Below are 26,696 nucleotides of genomic sequence, written 5' to 3'. Positions count from 1 at the left end.
GACCCAGGGCTCTGGGAATCCTGTAAAAGAAAAGATGACAAGGCGTATCTAAGACCTAGACCCTTCTCAACAAAGCAGGCAGGAAGGTGACCAAATACAGGACCTCTGTGAACTTTATGAACCCAATAATCGCATGTGTCCAAGTCCAAATATATATACTTGTCAAGGCGTTAAAGACTTCATGTTGAGGCACAAAGGTTTTTGTTTGATGTGTGTGTTTGGAGAGAAGTAAATGTCGGGATTCAGAAAGAGGGGATTAAGATACATGTGACGTGTTTACCCAAAGATGGATGAAGTCTAAGCGCCCGGACCAAGACACATAGGCCCCGTCTTATAGAAGCATCATCCTCTTCGTACGCTGCTTTTGTGTGTGAGGAGTGAACACAATGTTTTTTCAAGCTCACCAAATCATAAAGAAATGTTCTTCATATCTAACTCTGCTCACACACACACAATGAGTCCCCCCAAATGATTTTAAGTGCTAATGGGTGACAGTGAAAGCTGTGTGTTAGCTTGTTAAAAAGTGTCCCATGTAAAACAACAATTTGGTTCAGGAGAGCAGAAACAGGATCAGGTCTTCTCACTTTAGTCTGAGCTCTCAGAAACATCAGACTCTTTACGGGACCCCTTGACATCCTGGACCCTAGGCATGTTCCTGGTTGGTCAGCTTGCTAATCATCCCAGATGTTGGAACATATTTAATGCAGGGCAGATAATAACCTGCAGTCTGACTTCACAGTGACTCCCGCTGAGTTCAGGCTCCATGCTGCTCTCTGCTGGTCAACTCCAAAGCTGATCTGAGCTCAGCATCAAACTGCTGCTGCTTTACCTGATGACTGTAATATGGGCATTATATTCTGTCTGTTTTCACTCAAGCGATACTGTGTATTTTTTGGTTTTGTCCTTCTTAGATTCATATACTACATATGGTATTTCTGCAGGGATGTGTTGTAGGTTTACTTAAAGCCTGTAACTATCATTTCCAATTTTCTCACCCAAAAAATGTACTGATGTTTAGTGAATGTAGATAAACAGTAGACCTTTCTTTATAGATTCCTTTCCTGTTGGTGCCCAGTCTGTACAGTAATACTATTAAATACTGCACTTATTAATGTTGTGATGTAAACAATACTTACTGCTCCAAAAAGTTGAGGTCTGAACATTAATGTCTTTATTTGTGGAATATGAATCAGATATAGTGATAGACCATACAGTTCAAAACTGATGGAGAAAAGCTAAAAGGCTCACAGCTGTACAGTAAAGCTTGCTGCCTAACCCTACTCTACTGGGTTGGGTCACATGACAACATGAGTCACATGACAACATAAGTCACATGACGACACAGTATTAAGGCTTCCAACAAAAACAGAGAGCTGGTTTCGTTTTGTTTCTCTTGTGAATTTTCCGCGGAACACTTCGCACCGTATTACAGCACATTTTATAACGTGTCAGTTTACTTAGTTTAAATATCAGCTCAGTCCTCTGATGTGTTCAGGGTTATCCTGGCTGGTAATGGTGACCACATTAGAAACAGAAAACAGAGTTTGGAGTACAGGGTATCATTTCATTTCATTTCAACAGATTAAGAAAATAACAAATAAAAAATAACAAATGTGAAAAACAGAATACCGTATTGTTAAAATACAGTATTTATCCACATTCATGATAATATTTATATATTCAACAAAAAAAGTCTTCATATTAATAATAATAATTTTAAAAATCATATGTGTCCGAAAGGGAGTAGGAGGAAGCAAATGCTTATTAATTCGCACCCCTTACTTGATCAATGATTGTCCTTTAAATCATTATGCAAGTTATTCCTACTTGCATTTACATTTATACATACATATACAATAATTTCTCATTTTCAATCACCTCTCTTCATTCTCATAGTTTTCCAAAAAAGTGTTTCTGTACATCCTTTTAAACTGAATTATGCGTGTGCTTTGTTTTAACTCCTGCTCCAAACCATTCCATAAAATCACCCCACAGATTGTTATACTGATACTTCTCAGAGTTGTTCTGACCTTGAGTTGTTTCAAATGTAGATTTCCTCTCAAATTATACCCACCCTGTCTGTCTACATTTGTATTTAAGTTGCATCATGGGAAATCTACGATCCAGAGTTGTTGGTGTTGTGTTTTTTTTAGCTTAACCCATACAACAGACTCAAACAGACCCAGGATATCTCACTCAGCCTCCAATGCATCCGCTCCCACTTTAAATTGGTGACTTGTGAGTAATAATAATATAGAAAATAATATATATTTGTTTATATATCATTTATTAAAAACAAGTTTACTGATACAGCAACAGAAACATTGTCCGGCAGTCGCTCAGTCAGTAGGGGCTTGGACTGGGAGCTGTAGGGTCGCCGGTTCAAGTCCCCGACCAGACCTAAAATATGGAGTGTGGACTGCTACTTGGAGAGGTCCCAGTTCACCTCCTGCCCTGCCGTGGTGCCCTTGAGCAAGGCACCGGACACCCCCCTTCCCGCCCTCACTCCAATTGCTCCCCGGGCGCTGTACAATAGCTGCCCACTGCTCCTAGTACTAGACGCCTGGTACTAGGATGGGTTACATGCAGAGGCCAAATGTCACTCTGTGTGCTGTGTGCTCTGCATGTGTGACCATTAAAGAGGGGTTTCATCCCTCCCAATTCTATTCTATTGGAAAAAATATATATATGAAGAAAGAAACACCTGTAATTAAAAGGGGAATGGGTAATGTGCAAGGAAACATTTTTTTATGGCACTCCAGGAAAAAATGAGGCACAGTTAGTCTGTATGTCTCAAGGCCGACGCATGAATATGAGAATCTCTGAATTAGAGACATGATTTAATCGTGGCAGTGCTCCTGATTTGACTGATAGTGGCTGTGTGTGTGTGTGTGTGTGTGTGTGTGTGTGTGTGTGTGTGTGTGTGTGTGTGTGTGTGTGTGTGTGTGTGTGGTGTGTGTGTGTGTGTGTGTGTGTGGTGTGTGTGTGTGTGTGTGTGTGTGTGTGTGTGTGTGTGTGTGTGTGTGTGTGTGTGTGTGTGTGTGTACTGCAGACCCTATGAAACGTCCACACTTCCTGCTCTTTGGGTCCAAGTACCATCACTTCAGTGTCATCATGAGGCATTAAGGACTCCAGTCCGTGCTCCACAACAGCATAATGAAGTGTGTCCTCACTCTGGAATCCATAAAACCAACATTATGATAAGCTGGGGGTCCAGGGTGTCCAGGTGCACCACATGTCCTGCCCCCTCCTCTGCTGTCACACATGAAGGAGAGATTAAAGTGCATCATCTGTAGAGACAGTGTGTGTTATAGCAGGATTCCTCGGAGCAGTGTAACACACACGGAGCACCGCAGGACTCTGACAGCTCCTGTGTGTTCACGTTGATTGATGAGCCCTACTCCAAATGTTTTTTCAGCCAAATCAGTGGGAGTTTAAGTGCCTCGTGCATGCTAATACCAAACACAACATTAGCTGAGCCGTCCCAGTGCTAACTCTCTGCTGACATCATCACTCATCTCTCCGCATGACTCCGGCACTCAGAGGGGTGGAGATGGGAGGCAGACACCATTACTGATAATACTACACATGGTGCACAAGCTTTATGGAAACGGTGATTTGATCTGTTTTGGGTCAGCGACTCTGGACCTTAAGATGTTGGGTTTCATCTCTTAAAGCCAGGGTTGGGAGGATTACAACATATTAAAGTCATGTTCTGTTACTTATGCATTACCTCAATAAGACAAGAGAAACCAAAAACAATGAGATGGTTGATCTGATAGACGAATCAGATAACTTTCCAGAGAGCGGAGACCCCCTGTGTCCCCAATAACAATTTCGTCAGACGTTTGTTTTGCATGAAAAACGGCTAATAACGCTCCAAACAACTTGATCAAGTCCTAACATTTCAGAAGCTAATAATGGTCTTAAATGTGATGATTTCCCTTGTTTTTCTTCTCGTACATCTGAAGACTCTGATCCATCCAGTCTCATTTCCATCAGCAGAAATCCATCCAGCGACTCAGGATAAGCCACTGGGAATCCAGTATATCTGCCATTAGCTCCCCACAGCTCTGTGAGCCACCACGGCGGAAAACTGAATATGAAATCTGCCTTAGGAGAGCAGCAGAGGGCTGGAGGGCCCCTAATGGCTTCATGTGGCCCCCTAATGGCATCATGTGGCCCCTCACTGTGTTCATCTCAGAGCAAGCCAAGCTCATCCTCTCCCTACAGGGCAGATAATGCAATTACACACCCTCAGATCTGCAGGGGGCTCCCTCTGTCTCCATCTCCACCTCAGTGTGTGTGTGTGTGTGTGTGTGTGTGTGTGTGTGTGTGTGTGTGTGTGTGTGTGTGTGTGTGGTGTGTGGTGTGTGTGTGTGTGTGTGTGTGTGTGTGTGTGTGTGTGTGTGTGGTGTGTGTGTCTGTGTGTGTGTGGTGTGTGTGTGTGTGTGTGTGTGTGTGTGTGTGTGTGGGACTGCTAGGTCTCATGCTCTAGATTTACGGTTAATCAATCATGGTGCCGCCTTAATGACACCCTGCTGCTTCCCTAATGTCTTCTGGCAGAGCAGCCCGCCGCTGGCACAGAGCTCATGCAGGCACACATATGGCCGCCTCAAGTGAGTGACAGGACCCCTTTCATGTGAGCTGCCCTGCTCAGGATGCCATCAGCAACACACAGGCGCCGCTGGCTAGGACTGAGAAGGTGATGGAGGGAGGAAAATGAGAAAGGGAAGAGAGGGGAAAGTGTTGAAGAACATTTTGTGTGGCTCTCCTGATTGGCTCAGCCTCCTCAAAGTAAACTGTCAAGAACAATTCAAAATGACAAGTGTCCTGTGCTGAAACCTTTATATATACAGTCTGAAACACCTGCAATGATAGTGGGAAATAACACTGATACATCATGAGGTTCTAAGGAAGGAGCATCCACTAAATACACATGATAACTGGATGCTAAGGACAACATATGTATGTGAATATACTCAGACATTACAGAGGGTTAGAGTTAGAGTTGGTTAGAGTAGGGTATGTTTTTGGGTTGTACATTTCTGAATAATACATGAACTCTCTAAATTCTATGTGTACAGTATTAATGATATTCAAGTATTAACTCAACACACAAAACAGGCCTACGGTAAGAGTATCCTAAAACTGCTTGCTGCAAATGAGATGGTTTAGGAAAGAAGGAAGTAACGTATTTTTTAGATGACAGGTTTCTGGGGTAAAGGATTGCTTCTCATTCCTCTGCAGATATCATGACGTGCAGCCTGAAGGAATGTATCATCGTGTTCAGATTCACTTACCTTCACAGAGCAGCACTTCACCAAATATAGTAGCCGTGTTTTTCTAGCACTCAGAAGCAGCAAGACAACTGGAAATCTGAATTGACGTTAATCCCAATCTGACACGGCCTTTACCCCAAACACAACCCTGCAGCGGTATCATCACATCCCTCAGAGAGAAGACCATAAAAAGGCCTGTGGATCCAGACCTGTGGCCTCATCCTGGCCCAGTTTAAAGCCTCATTTTGGCCCAGTTTAAAGCCTCATCCTGGCCCGGTTTAGAGCCTCATCCTGGCCCGGTTCAGAGCCTCATCCTGGCCCGGTTCAGAGCCTCATCCTGGCCTCTCATCCTGTTGATCCACTGTTTCTGTGGTGAAGAATTGAGAGGACATCTGCATGCAGGCGGCTGCTCATGGGTTAGGGCCTCATCCTGGTCCGGTTCAGAGCCTCAACCTGGCCCGGTTCAGAGCCTCAACCTGGCCCGGTTCAGAGCCTCATCCTGGCCCGGTTTAGAGCCTCATCCTGGTCTGGTTTAGAGCCTCACCCTGGCCCGCCGTCTTAGAGCCTCACCCTGGCCCAGTTTAGAGCCTCACCCTGGCCCGGTTTAGAGCCTCATCCTGGTCTGGTTTAGAGCCTCACCCTGGCCCGCCGTCTTAGAGCCTCACCCTGGCCCAGTTTAGAGCCTCACCCTGGCCCGGTTTAGAGCCTCATCCTGGTCTGGTTTAGAGCCTCATCCTGGTCTGGTTTAGAGCCTCACCCTGGCCCGTCTTAGAGCCTCACCCTGGCCCGTTTCAGAGCCTCATCCTGGCCCGGTTTAGAGCCTCATCCTGGTCTGGTTCAGAGCCTCATCCTGGCCTCTCATCCTGCTGATCCACTGTTTCTGTGGTGAAGAATTGAGAGGACATCTGCATGCAGGCGGCTGCTCATGGGTTAGGGCCTCATCCTGGTCCGGTTCAGAGCCTCAACCTGGCCCGGTTCAGAGCCTCAACCTGGCCCGGTTCAGAGCCTCATCCTGGCCCGGTTTAGAGCCTCATCCTGGTCTGGTTTAGAGCCTCACCCTGGCCCGTCTTAGAGCCTCACCCTGGCCCAGTTTAGAGCCTCACCCTGGCCCGGTTTAGAGCCTCATCCTGGTCTGGTTTAGAGCCTCATCCTGGTCTGGTTAGAGCCTCACCCTGGCCCGTCTTAGAGCCTCACCCTGGCCCGGTTTAGAGCCTCATCCTGGTCTGGTTTAGAGCCTCATCCTGGCCCGTCTTAGAGCCTCATCCTGGCCCGTCTTAGAGCCTCACCCTGGCCCAGTTTAGATCCTCGTCCTGGCCTCTCATCCTCAGAGCTGATCCACTGTTTCTGTGTTGAGAGGACATCTGCATGCAGGCGGCTGCAGTCGGAGGCCCATCTGTCCATTGGAGCGCTTTCTAATTTATGTTAGTTGTTGTCATCGTTGTCAACACACAGCCCGGCACTCCAGCCATGAAAAAAACAACCCTCCTCGTCAGCTGAAGTGACAGCGGATGAGATCTGGAACTAAAAGAGCAATCCATCATCTGAGAAAACTCCAGTTTGACACACACACACACACACACACACACACACACACACACACACACACACACACACACACACACACACACACACACACACACACACACACACACACACACCTCAGGTGTTTCTTATCAAATACATCCACATACAAAGTAACATATCCATAAATGCATTTTCTCTTTGTATCATGTATATTTGGTCTACTGTACAGTATATATAGTACACTCGGCTGTTCAGGTACTTGTACTTTACTTGAGTATTTCCATGTTATGCTACTGTGTACTTCTACTCCACTACAATTCAGAGGTACATGGTGTACTTTTCCTCCACTACATGTATGTAATACCTTTAGTTACTTCACAGATGTGGATGAATGATGTGAAATATAATCAAGTGTTAAATCAGACTTTAGTTCCACCTGGAGTAAATCCACAAGCTACCCTGCAGTATACAAAGTCATTCAAACTAGCTGCACCTTTACCAGCTTTGAGAACACTTTCATGATCAATCATTATAAAACATATCATATATATTATTCTGAAATGGACCAATCTGCACAATGACTACTTTTACTGTCGCTACTTTCACTATATTTTGATGATAATACTTTCTACTTTTACTTGAGGAACATTTTGAATGCAGGACTTTTACTGTAACAGAGTATTCCTACACTCTGGTACTTCTACTTTTACTCAAGTACAGGATCTGAGTACTTCTACTTTAGTACAGGATCTGAGTACTTCTCCCACCTCTGTGTACATGCAACACATTTTAAGCAGAACCTAAATATTAACGACTCCACCAGAGAGGATATAGAATGAACGTGTTGCATTCATATTGTGAAAGCTGTAAGCACTTGTGTTTCTCAGTGCTAATAAACACTGATAGGTTAGCGCCCCCTACTGGAAGAAGTGCGTGACAGGTACAATCCTTGTGTTTTATTGACATGGCTGTAAAACACTGCTGAACAAAACTCTGAACACATAGTTTACATCAAAAATGTTTATACATCTTAGTCGTGTTGGTCACAAGCTTGGAATCTCAACAACAGAATTCAGACTTAAACTAAACAAAAGAATTTTCAGGGAAAAAAGGAATTGCGATGGAAGTGGAAACTGTCCATGAAATAATATTAAATAGGATTGACTTGTTATTACTGATGTATTACAGGACGTGCAGCAGGATGGAGCTTCTTAAAGACAATACAAACGTTATATATGTCTCACAGAATACTACAGCTCACATGTTCTGTGTTTGAGAAAGGACCATTTTAATCTGGGTTTGTCACTCCCGTCCATCGGGTCAGAAATGTGTGCTATTGTAAAATGGTTTGATTAAAGTGTTCACATTTCTTAATATAAATAAAACACTGAGAAGCCTTTGAAGTGATAATCGTGTGAAAATGTAAAAAAAACAAAAACAGTCTATCAGGGGCCTTGTTAAATCAAGGCGACGGAGCCCACTGAGTTTAATCCTGAAAAGGCAATAAGAAGGAATATAATAACTGGGCGTGCAAACTGTTCAACCCCACAGAGCAGATCATACAAAAACTATACAGATCTCCAGGTAACGGCAGCCAAACCTACACCAACTAAGGCATGTGGAGCTTTCAATATCAGGCTGGTTGTCCGAAACTACTTCCCATAAACCGTCTGAAAGCTAAAACACCCGATCGAACTCCGTCTGACTCGTTGTTGCCGGGTTTCTGTTCTGATTGGGCTGCTGCTGGGGCATGTGGCCTCTCCGTCTGGGCGGGGCCAGGTACTCGAACATGGAGGTGTTGTGTGTGGAGAGCATGTTCTTCAGGTCTGAGGGCATGGGGTCGGACCAGAAGAAGTCGTGGTTGAGTGCGTCGTCGCTGTCTATGCGCTGCGCCGGGTCCAGAACCAGCAGCTTGTCTATCAGGTCCAGAGCGTACGGGTCCTTCACGTAGGCCTTCAGGCGGTCCTTCACTTTCCTCTTTTGCCCTTTAGGAAGCTCCATCTTCTGGTACAGCTCGTACTTCTTATCCACGCCGGGCCACACCTGAGAGAGAGAGAATAACGTTTCAGGATCCAGGCGACAGAGAATACAAATACTGCGTGGGATGACTTTGCAAAGTGTTAGAATAACAGAGGAGACGTTAACTGCAGTATTCATTGCTTTTATGTGTTTCGTATTTATACATTTACACGGCAGGAGGATAACGTATTCCTCAACAGTTCCCACTTCAGTTTGAATGGTGGTGTGTCAGGATTACAGATGTGGAAATGAATGTAAGATCTTGAATGGTCTTACAACCATAGCCGCTTTCACACCAAGTACTTTGCCGTACTTAGTTCCCAGCACTTAGTTCCCAGCACTTAGTTCCCCCATGGAACTAAAGAGCAGATCGCGTTCACACCGGAATAAGTTCCCTGAGGGAAGATTACGCAAATGAAGCCGCTGACGTCACTTCTTCTTCTTCTGCTTTGGGTTTACTGGCAGGCCGCAAACCACTTCACGGCGTATACTGCCACCCGAAGTCCCCGGCCAGAAGTCCCCGGAGTTGGGGACTGGCTTCAGTAGAAGCTGCTGGGACTCCCAGCAGCTTCTACTGAAGCCTTCAGAGTAAATCGCCAGAACGCCGACACCTCATCACTCCACCGCTCCCATGTTTTTTTTTGTGTTGCCATAAGTTGTTCTCTCTCCGTTGGTGCGCGGGGCGAATGCTAATGCTAATAATGCTAATGCCAGCAAATACAATGGCGGCTTCACAAAACTTTTCAGAGTTTTACGGGGCGTGGTTTGCAATTCGCCCAGCCAATCAGAAATTGGAACTTTTGTCTCCCCAGGAAAGTCCCTGCTCTCTAGCAGGGACTAAAAAGGAGGGAAAGGTTCTCATGAACTAAGTTCTCTTTTTGGTGTGAACGCAAAATCCCAGGAACTATCGGAACTAAGCGGGGAAATTACTCCGGTGTGAAGGCGCCTCGTAACAAAAACTGCATTGCTTCAAAAAGTAATTTGCCCCCTGTATGATGCCTGGTGTTATTTTGTTAAAATTGTAAGTATAGTACAGGTTGTTCTTAAAGTATGTCATATTTTATTGAATTCAAGCAGTTGTTGGTATACTGATCCTTTGTTTTAAATACAAATTGTGATTTCTAACATTATTTAGGTCGAGCTCAATGTTTTTTTTGCCTCTTCCTGCACTGTCTGTCATTTGTTATCTGTTGTGTTTGTGTTTTATTAAATTGCAAAACCATTTCTAGATCTTGAAAGTTGTTTTGATCATAAAGTAAAATACTAAATTGTTCACTTCCAGATACCGCTGACTAAATGTCTTGTTCCTTCGTAGATACACTGTGATCTGTACGTAATGCACATGTGTAAATGATAAACTGAGGCATGATATCGTTGAAATTGCACTTATTTTTCAGAAAGATGTCAGGTTGTTCATAATGTTTTGTAGTTCATTAAATGTGAACATTGTACTTTTCTGCACTAAAACAAAAAGGGAAGGAGTTGTGGTTATTTATAAGTTATTATTATGCTATGATTTTACTGCTCCGGCCCACTTGAGATCGAATGTGTCTGGATGTGGCCCCTGAACTAAAACGACCCCCTCCTCTAAAGCCATGTTCCGGTTCCTATGTTACCTCAGCAGTGATGGAGCCGCAGAGCTGGCTGATGAGTGTCAGCTGATGCTGCTCAGTGTTGCCTTGCATTATGGGACTTCTGGTCCACATCTCCGCCATGATGCATCCTGCTCCCCACAGGTCAATGGGCGGGCCGTAGTCTCTCTCACCTAACAGAAGAAAAAGATAAATAAAAAGTTAATAAAACACCTTTTCCAGTCGTTGCAACCCTCGAACGCGCTTTCAGATACAAGTCAGCATTCACTCATTCACACTCATACATACATTCATACAGAGGCTGTGTTCAAGGTGCAGCTGCTCTGTGAAACTAATATCCACACACACACTGTTAGAGCAATTAGACGTTAAGTGTCTTCCCACAGGACACATCAACATGCTTGACCACCGACATTGCGACTGGTGGACAACTGAAGCCTGTACTACGAATCCAGTTCAACAGACCCTGATATGTTTGAGTTACCCGGCTTACCTAACCCAAAACAAACGCGCTCTCGCTAAGCGGTCCTACGACGCTGGTTATCAACTCGTTAACTCAAGCCAGGGTTTCTCTGTCCGGCTGAGTGCGCGTTCACATGAAAGGGGCGGGGCTAGCAACATTTGACCAATCACAAACATGGACAAGCGTACTGACAGCGCAGCGTCATACTTCCTGAATGAAAAGTAAACTATAATATTAGACATATGAAGATGTTAAACTTTAAACATCCATGACTTAAACACTTTACCCAGGATAAAAGCCACATAGCTGCACCTGCAAGGTGAATACAGCTGGTAAAAGAAAAAGTGTTTGAATGCGTACATTAACAGGTTTATGAAATCACTGCCCCGTCCAAGACACGAGTGGATCTGACTTTAATTACATTTGACTCGAGTGTTTCGTCAACTTAATGTGTTGCTTAAAATAATACTTCTGCATCCAGTATGTGACACTGTGAGTGTTGCACGGCCAGATACGGCTCAAGAAGCTGACTCAGATAAGGAAATATATGATACATTATGATGTGATATGATATGAATGATAATGGGACACATCGACGTCTGCACTCACAGTGCCGCGGACTGTACTTAATGTTACTCTGATCCGGTTACTTTCTTAACGCTAATGTTATAATAGTCAGATTGCTCTGAAGATGGGAGGGGATATTCTATTCATTTTCACGTTCACAGTCAGTTGATTTTTGCCGGCCGTCTTTCCTGCAACGGCAGTTTTTCTGTATTTCCTCTATCCTGTAATATGACTTGATCGCTTTAAACTCCGCACACGGAGCTCTGATTGGTCAGCAGGCGGTGCTTTCACTGAGTTGATCTCTTAGCCTGCCACCTAACCTGCTCCGGGCCAGGCTAGCCGTTCAGCATAAGTTACCATGGAGAGCTAGCTCGCTAAAAAGTGAACCAGCGTCGTAGGACCTGAAACCCAGAGTTTTCCCTGAAGTTAGCTCGCTAAGCGAAAATCCGGCTTCGTAGTACAGGCCTCTGGTCTCTCGTTCTGTGCCATACATGTAGATATTAAAGAGGACAAATTATGCTCTTTATCGGGTTCATATTGTCTCCATGCTTTTATGTTCAAAAAGCTCTTTATTTTTCTCATACTCATTCTCATAGCTGCAGCAGTGTTGCCAAGGAAATTCTGGAGCTATTGCAGAACCCAAACATTACTAAGGAGTGAATTAGTGAACGGGAGTGCCTGTGCATGTTCCTGTGTGTTGTCTGTCTCACCCAGCAGCAGCTCTGGAGGTCTGTACCACAGGGTGACCACGCGGTTGGTGTAGCGGTTCCCCTGACTGTTCTTAGCCAGGCTGAAGGCTCGAGCCAGACCAAAGTCAGCCAGCTTCAGGACCCCGTCTCTGGTGATCAGCACGTTGGCTGCCTTCATGTCCCTGTGGAGGATCTGAGACAAGGAAAGGAAATGTTAAGACCAAGACTACAAGACATGGCAACAGTGAGAATTATGATTATGCGCCGCTTTCCCCCCTTCTACTCCAGTTGGACTCAGATGTCGCACTTTTTCTTGTACATGTGATGTTTTAGTGTCGTTTTGTTTATTTCCGTTATCTGTCAAGTGGGAACTAAGTATTTTTTTGTAAGTTTTTCTGTTTCTCTTATTTTCCTAAGACACTGCAATGATTGGCTGTGAATAAGAAAATATGAAGGACAGACCATTTATTTCTATTTATTGTATATGTGATACCTATGCTATTGCTTAAAAATAGCATGATAGGTGACCTTTAAACCGTGAGAAGATACATGTAAATCAGTCCAAAGAGGCAGTGGATGTTCATGTTTACTCTTGTGTCTCACCTTGTTTCTGTGGATGTAGTACAGTCCATTGAGCAGCATCTGCATGACCTTCTTGATCTCTGCCAGGGTGAACTTAACGTTGGCGTTGCTCAGCAGCCCGGCCAGGTCGTGCTCACAGAAGTCAAACACCAGGTAGATGCTGCCTTTGTATCTGTTGAACTGAGTAGCTTCAAGAACAATGACAAGGGAGAAGAGAAGAGAGACATTTAAAACAAGTGCCGTCACTAAATATCCTTTCTGCTCCCCTCCTGTGACCCAACAGTTAAACCAAACAAACTTATGGCGCATTTCCACTGCAGGGCCTCGCACGGCTTAGTCCGGTATAGTTAGGCCTTGGTAGGCCAGGCTCACTTTATGCTGCGTTTCCATTAGTTTAGTAGCTGGGGCAGTAACTATAGTAACGCAGTGTGGGCGGAGCCGTGACGTCATTTTCAATGCGAAACACAAAACCAACATCAGCCGTTAGCTCTTAGCCCTCAGAGCTCACAGCTCCTCATATCTGTTCAGAAACTAGACAAAAGTGAAACAAGTACAAACCACAGACTGCCTGTGTCATGGTGAATACAGTCGCTGCTTTATTTATGTCTGTAGGCCGTTGTTGTGAGTGTGGACGGTCGGAGCATATACAACGTTAGCTTAGCCAATCTCCATTTAGAAAACACGCATTTTAAAAGGTTTTTCGCCTGCCGTCTGTCTGCAGACTTGTCAAAGCATTAATTCATGGTTTTTACTAACCGGTATCAGTATGTTGTTACTTCGGCATCATTTTGAAACGTGTATTACAATTTAATCACGGTAAAATATGTTCATTTTGTTATAGTTGTAGCCCCCTTGCTAGCGATTCTCTCTCTAGTTTAGCATACTCAGCCCGGTTGTTGGCCCGGAAAGAACCACGATTTTGGAGAGCCAGAAAAACTGTGAAAAAGTACCCGCTAGCCGAAACTACGCCTAGTGGAAACGCAACAAAAAACGGGCCGGGCACGGCACACTTAAACCGCGCTGTAGTGGAAATGCGCCATTAGATGAAGACAGAAACGAATCGTAAGAGTACGTTTATAGACTCTATATGTTCTCACCAACCTTTGGTTCTGCAGATCTCGATCAGATTGACCACGTTCTCATGTTTGAGCAGCTGGAGGATCTTGATCTCTCTCAGAGCTGTGATTGGAAACTGAAACAAAGCAGCCAGAAGAAGACATTCATTTAATAACCGTCAGGGCTCAACGCTAACTTTTAAAAGTGGTTGCCATTTTTAGTCACCTTATATTTTAAATAATTAAGATACTATACAGTTATACATCAACTTAATAATGAAAATGTGACACAAAAGAATGTTCAAATGCTTTACAATAAGTAATTAACACAATTATTTGAAACTTAAGTGGTAGTAAACTTGTCCACCCTCAATTGCTGGTATACAAAAAATACCAGTAGTGCAGCTGTTGTCATGTTCTTCACAGATCCCTCACAAATGAATTGAGCAAGACACGAGTTTCTTGGTCATCCATTGTCTCCATTTCAAATGTGGGTTCTTGACCTTTGTGCTGACCCCCACCATAGATCCATTAGCCCTTCAGCATTGAAGTCTTGGATTGGCCAGACTAATACATTTCTAATGTTAAATAAATTAAAACCATTCACAGTTAAGAATTGGATATTAATTATTAATGCTGTAAATTACTTATTAATATGTCAAACTATATTTAAAATGTGTTACCTTTTTATAGAAGTGATTATATTTGTATGCCAATATTTTCCTATGGTAAAGTTTCATTTTGGTAATAAGATCGGTACTCTTATTTTGAAGGAACTTTTACCGTTAATGCACAACGGAGCAGAATGTACACAATATATATTTCGCCTCCCAAGACTTTACACATTTCCTCTTTGCTTTTCGTTCATCTTGCGCTTTATCAGTTAAATCACTTTGAACATTCGTTTGAGATGTTGGCGGGTTGGCCGAACTTTTTTACCCCACAGTCAAACAACTTAATTTGCTTCGCCATTTTTTGTAAAACAAACACACGGCGCACCGCGCACGCGAGTAAACGTACATCGCTTTCTGGCTCCGTAATCACACCAATGCACGTGCAACTTAAGTATCAGGTTCCGACTGGTCACAACAATAATTAAATATCACTCTTAATACAACAAATAATTAACATTTATCTATTTTGGGGTGCACATTTTGCCGTTTGCTGTCCTTATTTCTTCATGTTAAAAAGTGGTTGCCACTGATGGCAACCAAAGGCCAAGAAGTGGTTGACATTTTTTCTGAATGGTTGCCAATGGCAACCTGGCAACCTTTACTGTCGAGCCCTGACCGTGTACAATCACTGATGCACTAATATGGAATTGGCGTGTTGTCAATAGTAAGGGCGCTTGTCACATCTGACCCGTTTGGTTCAGTTAAGGTTCTCTTACCCCTTCTTTCTCATTTTCCATCAAAACCTTCTTCAGTGCGACCTTCTTCCCAGTTTGTCTGTGCTTCGCTTTGAACACCTCCCTGTGAAGTGGATATTAAAAGACATTCAAAACTATTCATTTAGCTCACAACTTCAATATTTAAACACCTAGAAAGAAAGGAAACAGAGCTGTAACTGAACTACAGTGCTGCTGAATGATTTCTAGCTTAAAATGTTAAGCTTTGGAAACTTAGAGAGTGTTAAAACTACAGACTACAACGTCCCCTCTAACGCTTAAATGGTGTCTGTATACTGGGGATTACAGACATTGGACAGGCTGTGTCCATGTGTCAAATGGGTGTAATATTGGTGTACATGGGTCTAATAACAGTGTAATATAGGTGAAATAACAGTGTTATATGGGTGTGACATGGGTATAATATGGGTGTAATTGAATGTGTAATAACATTGTTACATGGGCGTGTATTAATGTGTAATGAAGGTGCAAGAACAGTGTAATACGGGTGTAACATGGGTGGAATAGGGGTGTAATTGGGGGGTAAGTTAAGGGTACATTCTCACAAAAGTCTCCTAGACATAATACAGATAAAACGGTGCTAAAATAAGCCATGTTTACCTCGAACTAAAGGCATATTGTTGTAGCCTAACTAAACTATGACGAAATACCTTTTGTTGTTATTTAAGTGACTACAGATGGGGTCAAAGAATAGCTAGCTGCATGAATGTGTGGGAGCAAATGATTTCTTAATGCTCTTAATGTTTTTCATTTTAGTAAAGCACTTTGAATTGCCTTGTTATGAAAGGGGCTATTGTGGTGGAACATTACGGGACATAATTCACTGTGTTATAGAGAGTGTGTTGCGCCACGGACCTGTTAGGGAGCGCACCTGTGGTTTGTTATCATTCTAGCTTGAGTAGCATGTAATGAAGTTGTTCCTACCTTTCTGTAAACTAATGGAAAATAAAGTGTGGAGTGCCATACTCAACACGCCGCCTCCGACTCCCATTCATCGGCTCTACACTATATCAATAAACCTGCCTAAAGTTAGCTAGTAGCACAGCTGAGCTACCATTAGCCACACAAACAAACACCACCCACTCAGCGTGCCGGTCACACGGTAAACATGTGTGTGTGTTTCTCACCCGAAGGTTCCTTGTCCTATTTTAGCCATTTTCTCATATTTTGAGAACTCATCGCAGAAAGGGAATTCCACTCCATCGTAGTATTTGGACATGATGGCGGCCTCACGGTCGGGCCTGAGGAGGAAATGCACCTCATTTTAAGACACTGTTGTTAACACGAACGATATAGGAAGGTAACATAGCTCAATAACAATACAGATATGTTAAAAATAGAGTTGTAAATAGTTATATTCTTACTTTTCAGCCACCGCCGTAGCCGCCGCGGCGGCATTGCTTGTTTTTTCTCGCTGCATCTCTGTACTGCGAAACTTCTTCTGTGGTTTTAATGGCGGTTGGAAAACAGCTTTTATGAGCATTTACCGCCACCTTCTGGAATCTCCACTACATGTATTTAATACCTTTAGTTACTTTACAGATTTGGATGAATGATAATTTTAAATATAATCAAGTGTTAAATCAGACTTTAGTTCCACCTGGAGTAAATTCACAAGCTACCCTGCAGTATACACGTGTCTTTACTGTAGGGTATTTTTATTATGTACAGCACGACCAAAAATCGTTTAAAAATGTGATGATTTGAAAGTCATTCAAACTAGCTGCACCTTTACCAGCTTTGATAATATAAAGGACGGAACGTGACATAAGTATAAATACATATGTTATTTTATTTTGTGTTATTATAATTTTGTATTTATTTTAAAAAAGTATTTGTTTTATTATTTATTTAAATATTAATATTTATTTGATTTATTTACATATTGATATCATTTTTTAATTTAATTTATTCACTCATTGTATTTTTACTTGTCATGTCTTTATTGTCATTATAATTTTTTAAGTATTTATTACATTTTAATTATTATTTTATTTATTATTATTTGTTGTTACAATTAACATTTTATTTGTTTATTTAATTTAATTAAAAGAAAATGTCCACGTCCCCCTGAGGAGCTGGTGGCTCCAGCCCGGCAGCCCCTCCTCCTCACCGTATTTTGTATCATGATTTTTTTTAATATACTTATTTTAATGTATTTATATTTTTTGTAATTATTATTTTTTATGTATTAAAAAAAGAAATCTCTCTTGTTTAAAATACATTTTTGTTTTTATTATTATTTAAATAGTAAATAATATTTTGCCTACTGTTTATTCATCATCTGATTCTTTGTAGTACATTGTCAAATAAAAATAAAAAACACAATTAAAAAAACGATTATGTCCAAACACACAAACACACCGCTTTCATAAATAACACACTTGCTCTGCAATGTCATATGTTTCCTGTGATGTCTGTAAGACCGCAGCCTAACAAAATAAAGACGAAACAGGAATCAACTCAATCACTTTTATTGTAAATTATGGAAAAACAAACCATCGAGTTAGGAATTGTGAAGCTAGTGAGTTACATGAAGAAGACATAGTAAGTATTTTTAGGAGGTGTCCATGGTGAGAACGCTCTCCTCCACCACCTCCAGGTTCAGCGGGGTCACCACATTCGACAGCACGCCTGTGGTTCCTCTCTTGTACTTGTAGTCACCGGTTCTACATCAGGGAACACAGGTTTCAGTTAAACACATGTTTACAAGAGAGAGACACACTTCAGCACAGACACACATTAGTTAGGAAATCAAACTCACGCCAAGAGGAAAAGGTGGTTAGTACGGGTCGGCGGCATCGATAAAAATCACTCTATTACATTTTATAGCTTGTATATTTCCCAATACAGTAATTGTTCTGTTATTTTACTTAAGAAATAGTTTATAATCATTCTGTATTTCATCGCATTAGAGTATTTTCTGTTTTGATTGGCATTATGTGAGACATCTTCAGTTAAAAGCTGAAAGTAAAACAGCATTTGTGAACTATTTTTTTCCGTTTTCTAACCTTTAATAGGACACATTCTTGATCATAAATATCTTGGTTTCTTCTTTTCTCTAAAGTTCTGTTGTCTTACAAAAAACCCTATATTTAAAGGTGGGGTAGGTAAGTTTGAGAAACCGGCTCGAGATCGCTAGAATTTGAAAATACACAACCGGAGAAAATCTGCCACTTCCTTACAGAGCCCCTCCTCCAACACACACAAACGCGCACATGACCAATGAGGGCACGAGATAAGTTTGTGCACAGATGGAAGGCTGACAGGCAGGTAGGCCATCCAGTTATTTTAGCCGGGCCGGCTCAAATGATTGGTCGTGCTTTTTACAGTTCTACAGCTTCTACAAATGACATTTTTTTATGGATTTGTTGTCAAAGCACTTATATATAGATATTCATTGCTATCGGGATGTTAAGAGCATTCCATGGAATATAACAAAAAGTGTATCTCGAGCCGGTTTCTCAAACTTACCTACCCCACCTTTAAACATATCTTATTGATATTTATTTTCTCTTGTTTATCCCCTTTGCATCCGATATGGAGGTCATCTAAAAGTAACGGAGAGTAATCCGGTTACTTTTGTATACTATAGTGATACTAATGGCGCTTTTCCACTGCAGCGCGTAGCACGGTTTAAGCGTGCCGTGCCAAACCCGGCCCGTTTTTTTTTTGCTTTTCCACTAGGGGTAGTTCCGGCTAACGGGTACTTTTTCACATTTTTTCTGGCCTTCCAAAATCGTGGCATGACTTTAAATTATCAACAACTCCGGGATAGGATCTCTACAGACGGACACATTTCTACCTCTTCACGGTATATCTGTCATATCCCCCCCCACCCTGTAGGTTAGTCGCACGCTCAGAAGTGAGAGGGGGTGTTAGCTGAGCACTCTGTCACGCCACACTCTGTACTCACTGCTGCACGCCTTCACGCTCAGTTAGTCTTCAAGCAGAACAAGCAACAAGACAATAAGTCAGCCACAGCTCGTCATGACTCAATCACCCAGCATGCTTAGCGTCAAAGCAGAGCTGCTGTTCATCATGGACTCATAATGTGACCGTGTGTGCAACGTTGACATTGATTTTAGGATGTGTTAGTGTACATTTTTTATTATAATTATAATATTTATTTTTATGCATGCTACTTAGGTAACATTAAGCTGTCTTTGGCTCTTTTCTGCTGTAACAAATCTACATTTCCCCTCTGTGGGACGGTATTCTGATGTGTTTCTGTCTATGTCTGTGTCTGTGTGCGTGTGTGTGTGTATCTCTAGTTCACTTAAATACAGAAGCAGTGTTGGAATAACAGGATTTTTAAAAAGGTGCAGACCATATCCAGTAATATTAGGCGTTGCAGTCAATCTCAAATGTGACCGACAAACGCTTTGATATTTAACAGAATAGAATTGGGAGGGATGAAACCCTCTTTAAATGGTCACACATGCAGAGCACACAGCACACACAGTGACATTTGTTCTCTGCTTTTAACCCATACTATTACTAGGAGCAGTGAACGAGGAAAGACGACGCTGTGTCAGCTCTTACTGCCTCTACGTTTTAATTACAACTGGAACACCTCGGGATCTGGCTGTAATGAAGGTACATTCAGTGTGTGTCCCCCCCACCAGGATCATTTCCTCACCTGACGCCCTTCTTGTTGGCCTCCTCGTGAGGCCGGATGTAGTCCAGGTTGCCCTTGGTGATGACACACAGGTCGATGTTGCTGCCGGAGCCCAGGTCGTTAAAGATTCCTGCAGCGATGGCGTCTCTCACCAGCCGCTTGGCATCCTCCTCCTTTCAACACAGAAAAAAACAAAAACAAATAGATCAGCATTGATGCTCAATTAGAAAATCTGATCTTTAAAAAAGGTGTGTGTGTTGTGGGTGGGGGGGGGGTTTACCTCCATGTCAGGCTTGTAGCGATCCTCAAACACCGCCATGGCAGCCAGAGAGCCAGAGCCTGCAGAGAGGAAATCATGTTTATAATTAGGCCATCAATTAAATATTGTATCACCCTCTTTAAGTGATGTCAAATCTAGAATTTGGAGTTATTTTCGAAGCTAAGGTTCATTAGAAATAAACCCGAAGGAAATTGTTGTGCCGGAGTTACAAAAATACAGCATAATAATAAAACTGTACACTAACAGTGCAGTAAAAAGAGCAATTCAATAACTACAGGAAACATAGACGGTCACATCATCAATGTAAACAGAGATGGAGGTTAGAGGTGAGTGTGTCGTGTCTGAGACGTACCCATGGTGACGTAGGGCAGCTTGTCAGTGGAGCCGTGGGGGTAGATGCTGTAGAGGTGAGGACCGTTACAGTCCACTCCGCCCAGAACCAGAGCCGCCCCGATGTGGCCCTGATACCTGAAACACACACAAACAGGATTTTAATTATCAATACTTGCACAAAATTATCAACCCTACCCCTACACACTACCCCTCCGTTTGCGCTGAGGGTCCGCCACATTAAGTGCTGTTCCAAACCAACGAGTGTGGAGAGGTGTGGAGGGGGAGTGGGCTATCAAGCCCTCAAACAGCGAGTCTGCATCGGTGCCGACTGGAGACCGGTCTCTACCTGACCGGAGTCACGCTGTGTGTGTCCGTCAGGAAACACGCTGTTTACAAGTAGTTCCAGCAAACATCCACTGATAAACTGCGATGTTAACAACCTCATGATAACCTCATATTTTTTTTAACTTAGGATCATACCTGTGTTTAGTCTAGAAAAAGGTAAATGTGTGCATTTTATTATAAAGTTGTGTATATTTACAAACTGTTGCAAAAACTAAGAAGCTTATAAACATCAGGTTTAAAACTAAAAGAGCTTTACAAAAAAGTAACACAATGAAAGATGTTTGGAGTTTTATTTGAGTTCTTAATTTGTATGTTTTGTCAAAGAGATGCTGATTTGAAACCGTTGTTACATACAGTTACGGCATTTCCTGTTTCTGCCGGAGAGAGGGGAGTTTGGCCCAAAGCTTGCCGCTGTTTTTACTCCCTCCATCTGACAGGAGGGAGCCTCGTTTAGCTGCGAGTGTCAGTCCACAGAGTTCACTCTGTCACGGAGGGGGAGTGTGTAGGGGTAGGGTGTAGGGCGTGGTTTGGGATTGGGCCCCAATGTGAAGAGGTGTGGGCAGAGACATTTAGACTGTTGCTAAGCTCATATTACAGCCTGCTGTCAATTTACTTTCTCTTTCTGATCGACATGTTCGTATTCGTCCTTCACCACAAGTAAGTCATATATTCATTATTTTGAATAGAGGTTTGAACTACAATTTGTACAGGACAGTTTTAACTTTACGAGTTGTTTATTTAGTAGTTTGTTCACATCGAGTTGCAGCATTTATTTGTGTATCTTTGGCTGTAGTTGTGGGGAATTGTTAGGCCTGGTGTTTTGTTTCCTTCCTTTAGAAACACACACTTTGAGATAATACTGTAACACCATAAGTGCACGAGCATCTATATCCAAATGTATATTCAGTTAAGATTAATAAAAAGGACTTTTCTGCCTTCGTTTTTGACGAGAGCTCCCTATTCTCATCTTATCTTCCTAACCAGGAAGAGCGTAATTACAGGCCACTTGGATTGAAGCCAGCCCTTCTACTAAAACTTTGATAAGCTCCATAAAGCATTTGATACATTTTATTAGGCTACTTTAATATCCAAACTCTTAATTAACTTTTTCTCTACTTTTTTTCTAAAGTAGTATTGATAATATAGTAACGTTACTGGCAGGACTGTTGATACTGAACTATAACAGAAACTAATGCGCAAGTATCAGCCGTATCTCGCGTTACCTAATGCAACTCCACACTACGTCTTACGGTGCTGTGTACCGGAGGGGAGGGAGAGAGAGCAGCGAAGGGGGGGAGGGAGAGATGTAATACGGTTTCCTGATAAACATTTTGTTTGATAGGTGCTAGCTTGTGTGGGAAATGCCAGCCCATGGCCTCAGCTGTGGAGAGTATGTGCTACAGGGAGGTGGATGCACCTCGCACAACGCACCCAGGAACTAAAGCTAGCTCCGGTCCTTTTCCTGTTAGGGAAACTGTGGACTCGATGTCCTGACAGAAGCTCACCACGATTACAAATGGTGCAATGCAATGTGAAATTACCGAAAAAATACCAGCTCACTAAATCACAACCGCTCAAACCAACTACAAACTACTACCGTGAATTGGGCAGAGAATGAGTCCGAGAAAGTTGCTTCCCCATGTGACGTAATATGACGTGTTTGACGTATGACGTTTAAAAAAAAAAAAGCAGTTTTTAGTAGCAGAGCTCAAAACGTCTTCTTTCCCCTCTGAATTCCTGCCCTTATGTCTCGTAAAACTTATCAAATCCTGCATTGTAATTTTCAGGCAAGGTTAAGCATAAATCTAGTAAAAAAACAACCTGCAAGTTGCTCTTTAAAGTGCAAAATAGGTCAGTGTTAGGCCCTCTGGCATCTAGCTTATCACCATAACAGTAACACAGAGGTTGCATTTGTATGCAGATGACACTGTTGTAGTCAAACATGCACGTGTTAGCAGCTACCAAGCTAGCAGTTGTGTTAGGATCACTCACTGGTTCCAGACAAAAAAGTAGTTAGTAGTAGTAGTTTTTTTCAAAGTCATGGCACAACCTCCTAACAAGGGAGTCTGTTTTCAACTGTTCAGGTCCCTTTTAAAAAGATAATAAATATTGCGGTGTGTACCTGAAGAGCATCTGTTTGAGCATGCGGTTGGCAGTGGCCACGCGGGGCACCCGTCCTGTGGAGAGGGCGTGCAGCTCCAGGTTGGAGGAGATGATCTGAGTGGTCATCTCCGTGTCTGCAGCTGTTCCTGCTCCACAGCAGCTGCACAGAAACACAAGCAAACAGAGAATAAGAAACCAAATCACCAATTTCTTTCAAAGTAATTATGTTTAGGCACGGAGCAAATGTAGACTCTACTCGAATTGTGTAACGCCTATCCCCAAAGTTTGTGTTTGTCCATCAGAATAGACAAAAGTAGTGTGTAACTTGGTGGTGGAAACGTACTAGATGTTAGGGGAGATGTGGTGGACACTATTAGATGTTAGGGGAGATGTGGTGGACACTGCTAGATGTTAGGGGAGATGTGGTGGACACTATTAGATGTTAGGGGAGATGTGGTGGACACTATTAGATGTTGGGGGAGATGTGGTGGACACTTACTAGATGTTAGGGGAGATGTGGTGGACACTTACAAGATGTTAGGGGAGATGTGGTGGACACTTGCTAGATGTTAGGGGAGATGTGGTGGACACTTGCTAGATGTTAGGGGAGATGTGGTGGACACTTGCTAGATGTTAGGGGAGATGTGGTGGACACTTGCTAGATGTTGGGGGAGATGTGGTGGACACTTGCTAGATGTTAGGGGAGATGTGGTGGACACTTACTAGATGTTAGGGGAGATGTGGTGGACACTTACTAGATGTTAGGGGAGATGTGGTGGACACTTACTAGATGTTAGGGGAGATGTGGTGGACACTTACTAGATGTTAGGGGAGATGTGGTGGACACTTACTAGATGTTAGGGGAGATGTGGTGGACACTTACTAGATGTTAGGGGAGATGTGGTGGACACTTACTAGATGTTGGGGGAGATGTGGTGGATCTTGGAGCAGTTCTTGTCAGCCACCACCATGCCCTCAGTGGCTCTGGTGTCAGCTCCCAGGATGACTCCATCCTTCAGAGGGAAACACAAATTATATTTTACACGCAAAGTAAAACACACGTCTTCTAATAACTAGCCTAGCTGCTGACAGTCACTGGTTTGTTCTAACATGTTAACTTAGTTAGGTGACTGAGTGAAATTTAGACCGTGGTATAATAACCAGAATTACCAACCACTCAGGGTGTCGTACCCCTTAAAGCTGACCTATAGATGCATATCTTCTTAAAACATTTACTAAAAAACTACTTCACAGGTGAGGATTTAGGGACTAACTAATATGAAAAAACTATCAGCATCGGTGTTTTAGAAGTCTTACTACATGTTAATCAGCATGTCACTCACCTTAAAGACGATACCACAGATGGTGGTTCCTGTCTTCCGGGCAGTAGGCAAGCTGCTTCCCACTTTGTTAGCCTCACCTAACAGATATGCATTTCTGAAAAAGATAAAAAGCACATGTATAACTGTCACTGTAAAAACAACAGTTCTCTTAATAACCTGAGGCTACAATGGCCATGTCATTTTAAAAGTCTGTCGGCTGCTCAATTCCCTTAAAAAAAATGTGCTTAATGGCAGGTCATCAATTGCTTTGTCTGCCTGAGGTGTAGGGGCCAAAACAATGGTACACCTGTTTTGGAGCCGTTTTTGTAAAAGAACTGCCTAATAGCATTTTTTTTTACTTGTCGGTTGATTTTTCATACTACATATACAGTGATGTTTGGTTTTTTAAGTGCCTGCTGTTCTGAACCAATATACTTGTCAAAATTAAATTATGCACATACATGAAGTGCAAAACTACATACAAACAATTGAGTGCTTTACCAAATCAAAAACTCCTAGTACACGTGAAGCCAATTGTATAACTGTCTAAGCTGCTGCATCTTGTTACTTAGCACTTGCAGAGTTGGAAGAAGTGAAGTGTAGGAATACTCTGTTACAGTAAAGGTCCTTCATTCAAAATGTCACTCAAGTAAAAGTAGAAAAGTATTATCATTAAAATATAGTTAAAGTAGCGACAGTAAAAGTAGTCATTGTGCAGATTGGTCCATTTCAGAATAATGTATATGATATGTTTTATAATGATTGATCATTAAAGTGTTCTCAAAGCTGGTAAAGGTGCAGCTAGTTTGAATGACTTTGTATACTGCAGGGTAGCTTGTGGATTTACTCCAGGTGGAACTAAAGTCTGATTTAACACTTGATTATATTTCACATCATTCATCCAGATCTGTAAAGTAACTAAAGGTATTAATACATGTACTGGAGGAAAAGTACACGATGTACCTCTGAATTGTAGTGGAGTAGAAGTACACAGTAGCATATATGGAAATACTCAAGTAAAGTACCTCAAAAGTGTACTTAAGTACAGTACTTTAGTACATTTAATTAGGCACTTTACACCACTATGCACTTGGTATATAGTCGATTAAAATAACAGATGTGTCGGTGTAAAGTGTCTAAATCCAGTCATCTTCTCTACAGTATGAACTAACGTTAGCTAACAGTTAACTAGCATAATGTATACAAACAGCCGAATATAAACAGGTCTGAGAAGAAATGCTACACCAGGACATGTTTGTATAAAATACACGTTATATAAATGTCAAACCATAAGATATGAAGCGTATTATGTTCAAACGTAAATAATACTAGTAGCGCGGAAAAGCCTTAGTCATTGTATGGTTGACATGAGTTAGCATCACTAAGAAAAACCCCTCAAAACGCGTCTATTTCACACAACGTCTCAAAATAACAGCCACAACCTCATTCTACTTAGTGAGGAAGTTATTGTGAACAGGTTTTCCTTTATTAAAACGTAGCTTACCTCTTGCAGTGATCGAAACTGAAACCCCCGACCGGTGGCTGGTTCACTATTAATGTCGCCATCTTGATAAATGAAGTGGGGTTTGTTTCCCGGAAGTAAAGGAAGCGGGTCTTCTTCTGTGGTGTTTAACGGCAGTTGGCATGTATGTGATTTTGCATCGCAGCCTCCCTCTGGAGCCAGCTTTGTACTGCGACCATCGTTATTGTAGAATATATATTTTGTCTGGACCAGTGTCCTTTCATCAGAGGAGGAAAGTAATTAAGTACATTTACTCAAGTACTTTACTTAAGTACAATTTTGAGATACTTGTACTTTACTGGAGTATTTCTATGTTATGCTACTGTGTACTTCTACTCCACTACAGTTCAGAGGTAAATCGTGTAATTTTAAGTAAAAGTTGAAGTACTCAGATCCTGTACTTGAGTAAAAGTAGAAGTACCAGAGTGTAGGAATACTCTGTTAAAGTACAAAGTAGCATTACATTGAAATACTCAAGTAAAGTACAAGTACCTCAAAATTGTACTTAAGTACAGTACTTGAGAAAATGTACTTAGTTACTTTACACCTCTGGGTACTGTTATCATAAACATTCTAATCATAGCATGTATGCAACACTTATACAGTGGTATATATATATATATATATATATTTTTTTTTTTTTTTTGAATGAAAGATAATTACAATATATATATTATAATAATTTTTCATTCACAAAATTGAGTCAATAATAACTAATGATAATCTAACACACACAAATATTTTTCAACAGGTTAACTTAATGACTGTACATCAACAAAGTGAGAAACAAATATTAGCAGTTTTTGTATTTTACACTTTCTGTAACAACCTAACTGTGCTGGTAAACAGGAGTGTTCCTGAACCCATACACACGGCCTGTTCTGTGTTTTTAATCATGCTTCTGTGTTTTGTTCACCAACAGGACAGGTGCCAACCCGATGCCAGCTGGATGTCAAGGTCGGAAAGGAAATGGGCTCCAGTCAGGTGGA

At 42.1% G+C, this 26,696-nt stretch overlaps 2 protein-coding genes across 2 annotated transcripts; both read right to left on the bottom strand.

Moving 5' to 3' along the window:
* Positions 1-7,747: 7,747 nt before the first annotated feature.
* On the bottom strand, positions 7,748-16,621 carry cdk9 (cyclin-dependent kinase 9 (CDC2-related kinase)). Its single transcript, XM_034125747.1, has 8 exons — positions 16,546-16,621; positions 16,309-16,422; positions 15,164-15,245; positions 13,820-13,910; positions 12,740-12,906; positions 12,158-12,329; positions 10,442-10,590; positions 7,748-8,849 (listed from the first exon to the last, which is right to left on the bottom strand). Exons 1-8 carry the CDS (start codon positions 16,599-16,601, stop codon positions 8,484-8,486), a joined length of 1,197 nt encoding a protein of 398 aa, XP_033981638.1. The 5' UTR covers positions 16,602-16,621; the 3' UTR covers positions 7,748-8,483.
* A 1,018-nt stretch (positions 16,622-17,639) lies between these two features.
* Positions 17,640-25,831, bottom strand: psmb7 (proteasome 20S subunit beta 7). The gene is made up of 8 exons (XM_034125755.1): positions 25,690-25,831; positions 24,207-24,300; positions 23,779-23,876; positions 22,883-23,023; positions 20,435-20,550; positions 20,083-20,141; positions 19,824-19,975; positions 17,640-17,850 (listed from the first exon to the last, which is right to left on the bottom strand). The coding sequence occupies exons 1-8, from the start codon at positions 25,749-25,751 to the stop codon at positions 17,739-17,741; spliced, it is 834 nt and encodes a 277-aa protein (XP_033981646.1). The 5' UTR covers positions 25,752-25,831; the 3' UTR covers positions 17,640-17,738.
* Between the last annotated feature and the right edge of the window lie 865 nt (positions 25,832-26,696).

This window comes from Trematomus bernacchii, unplaced genomic scaffold (genome assembly GCF_902827165.1).
Source record: "Trematomus bernacchii unplaced genomic scaffold, fTreBer1.1, whole genome shotgun sequence".
Lineage (NCBI taxonomy): Eukaryota > Metazoa > Chordata > Actinopteri > Perciformes > Nototheniidae > Trematomus > Trematomus bernacchii.
Note: the sequence above shows the minus strand (reverse complement) of the source record. Positions and strands in the feature narration are given on the sequence as shown.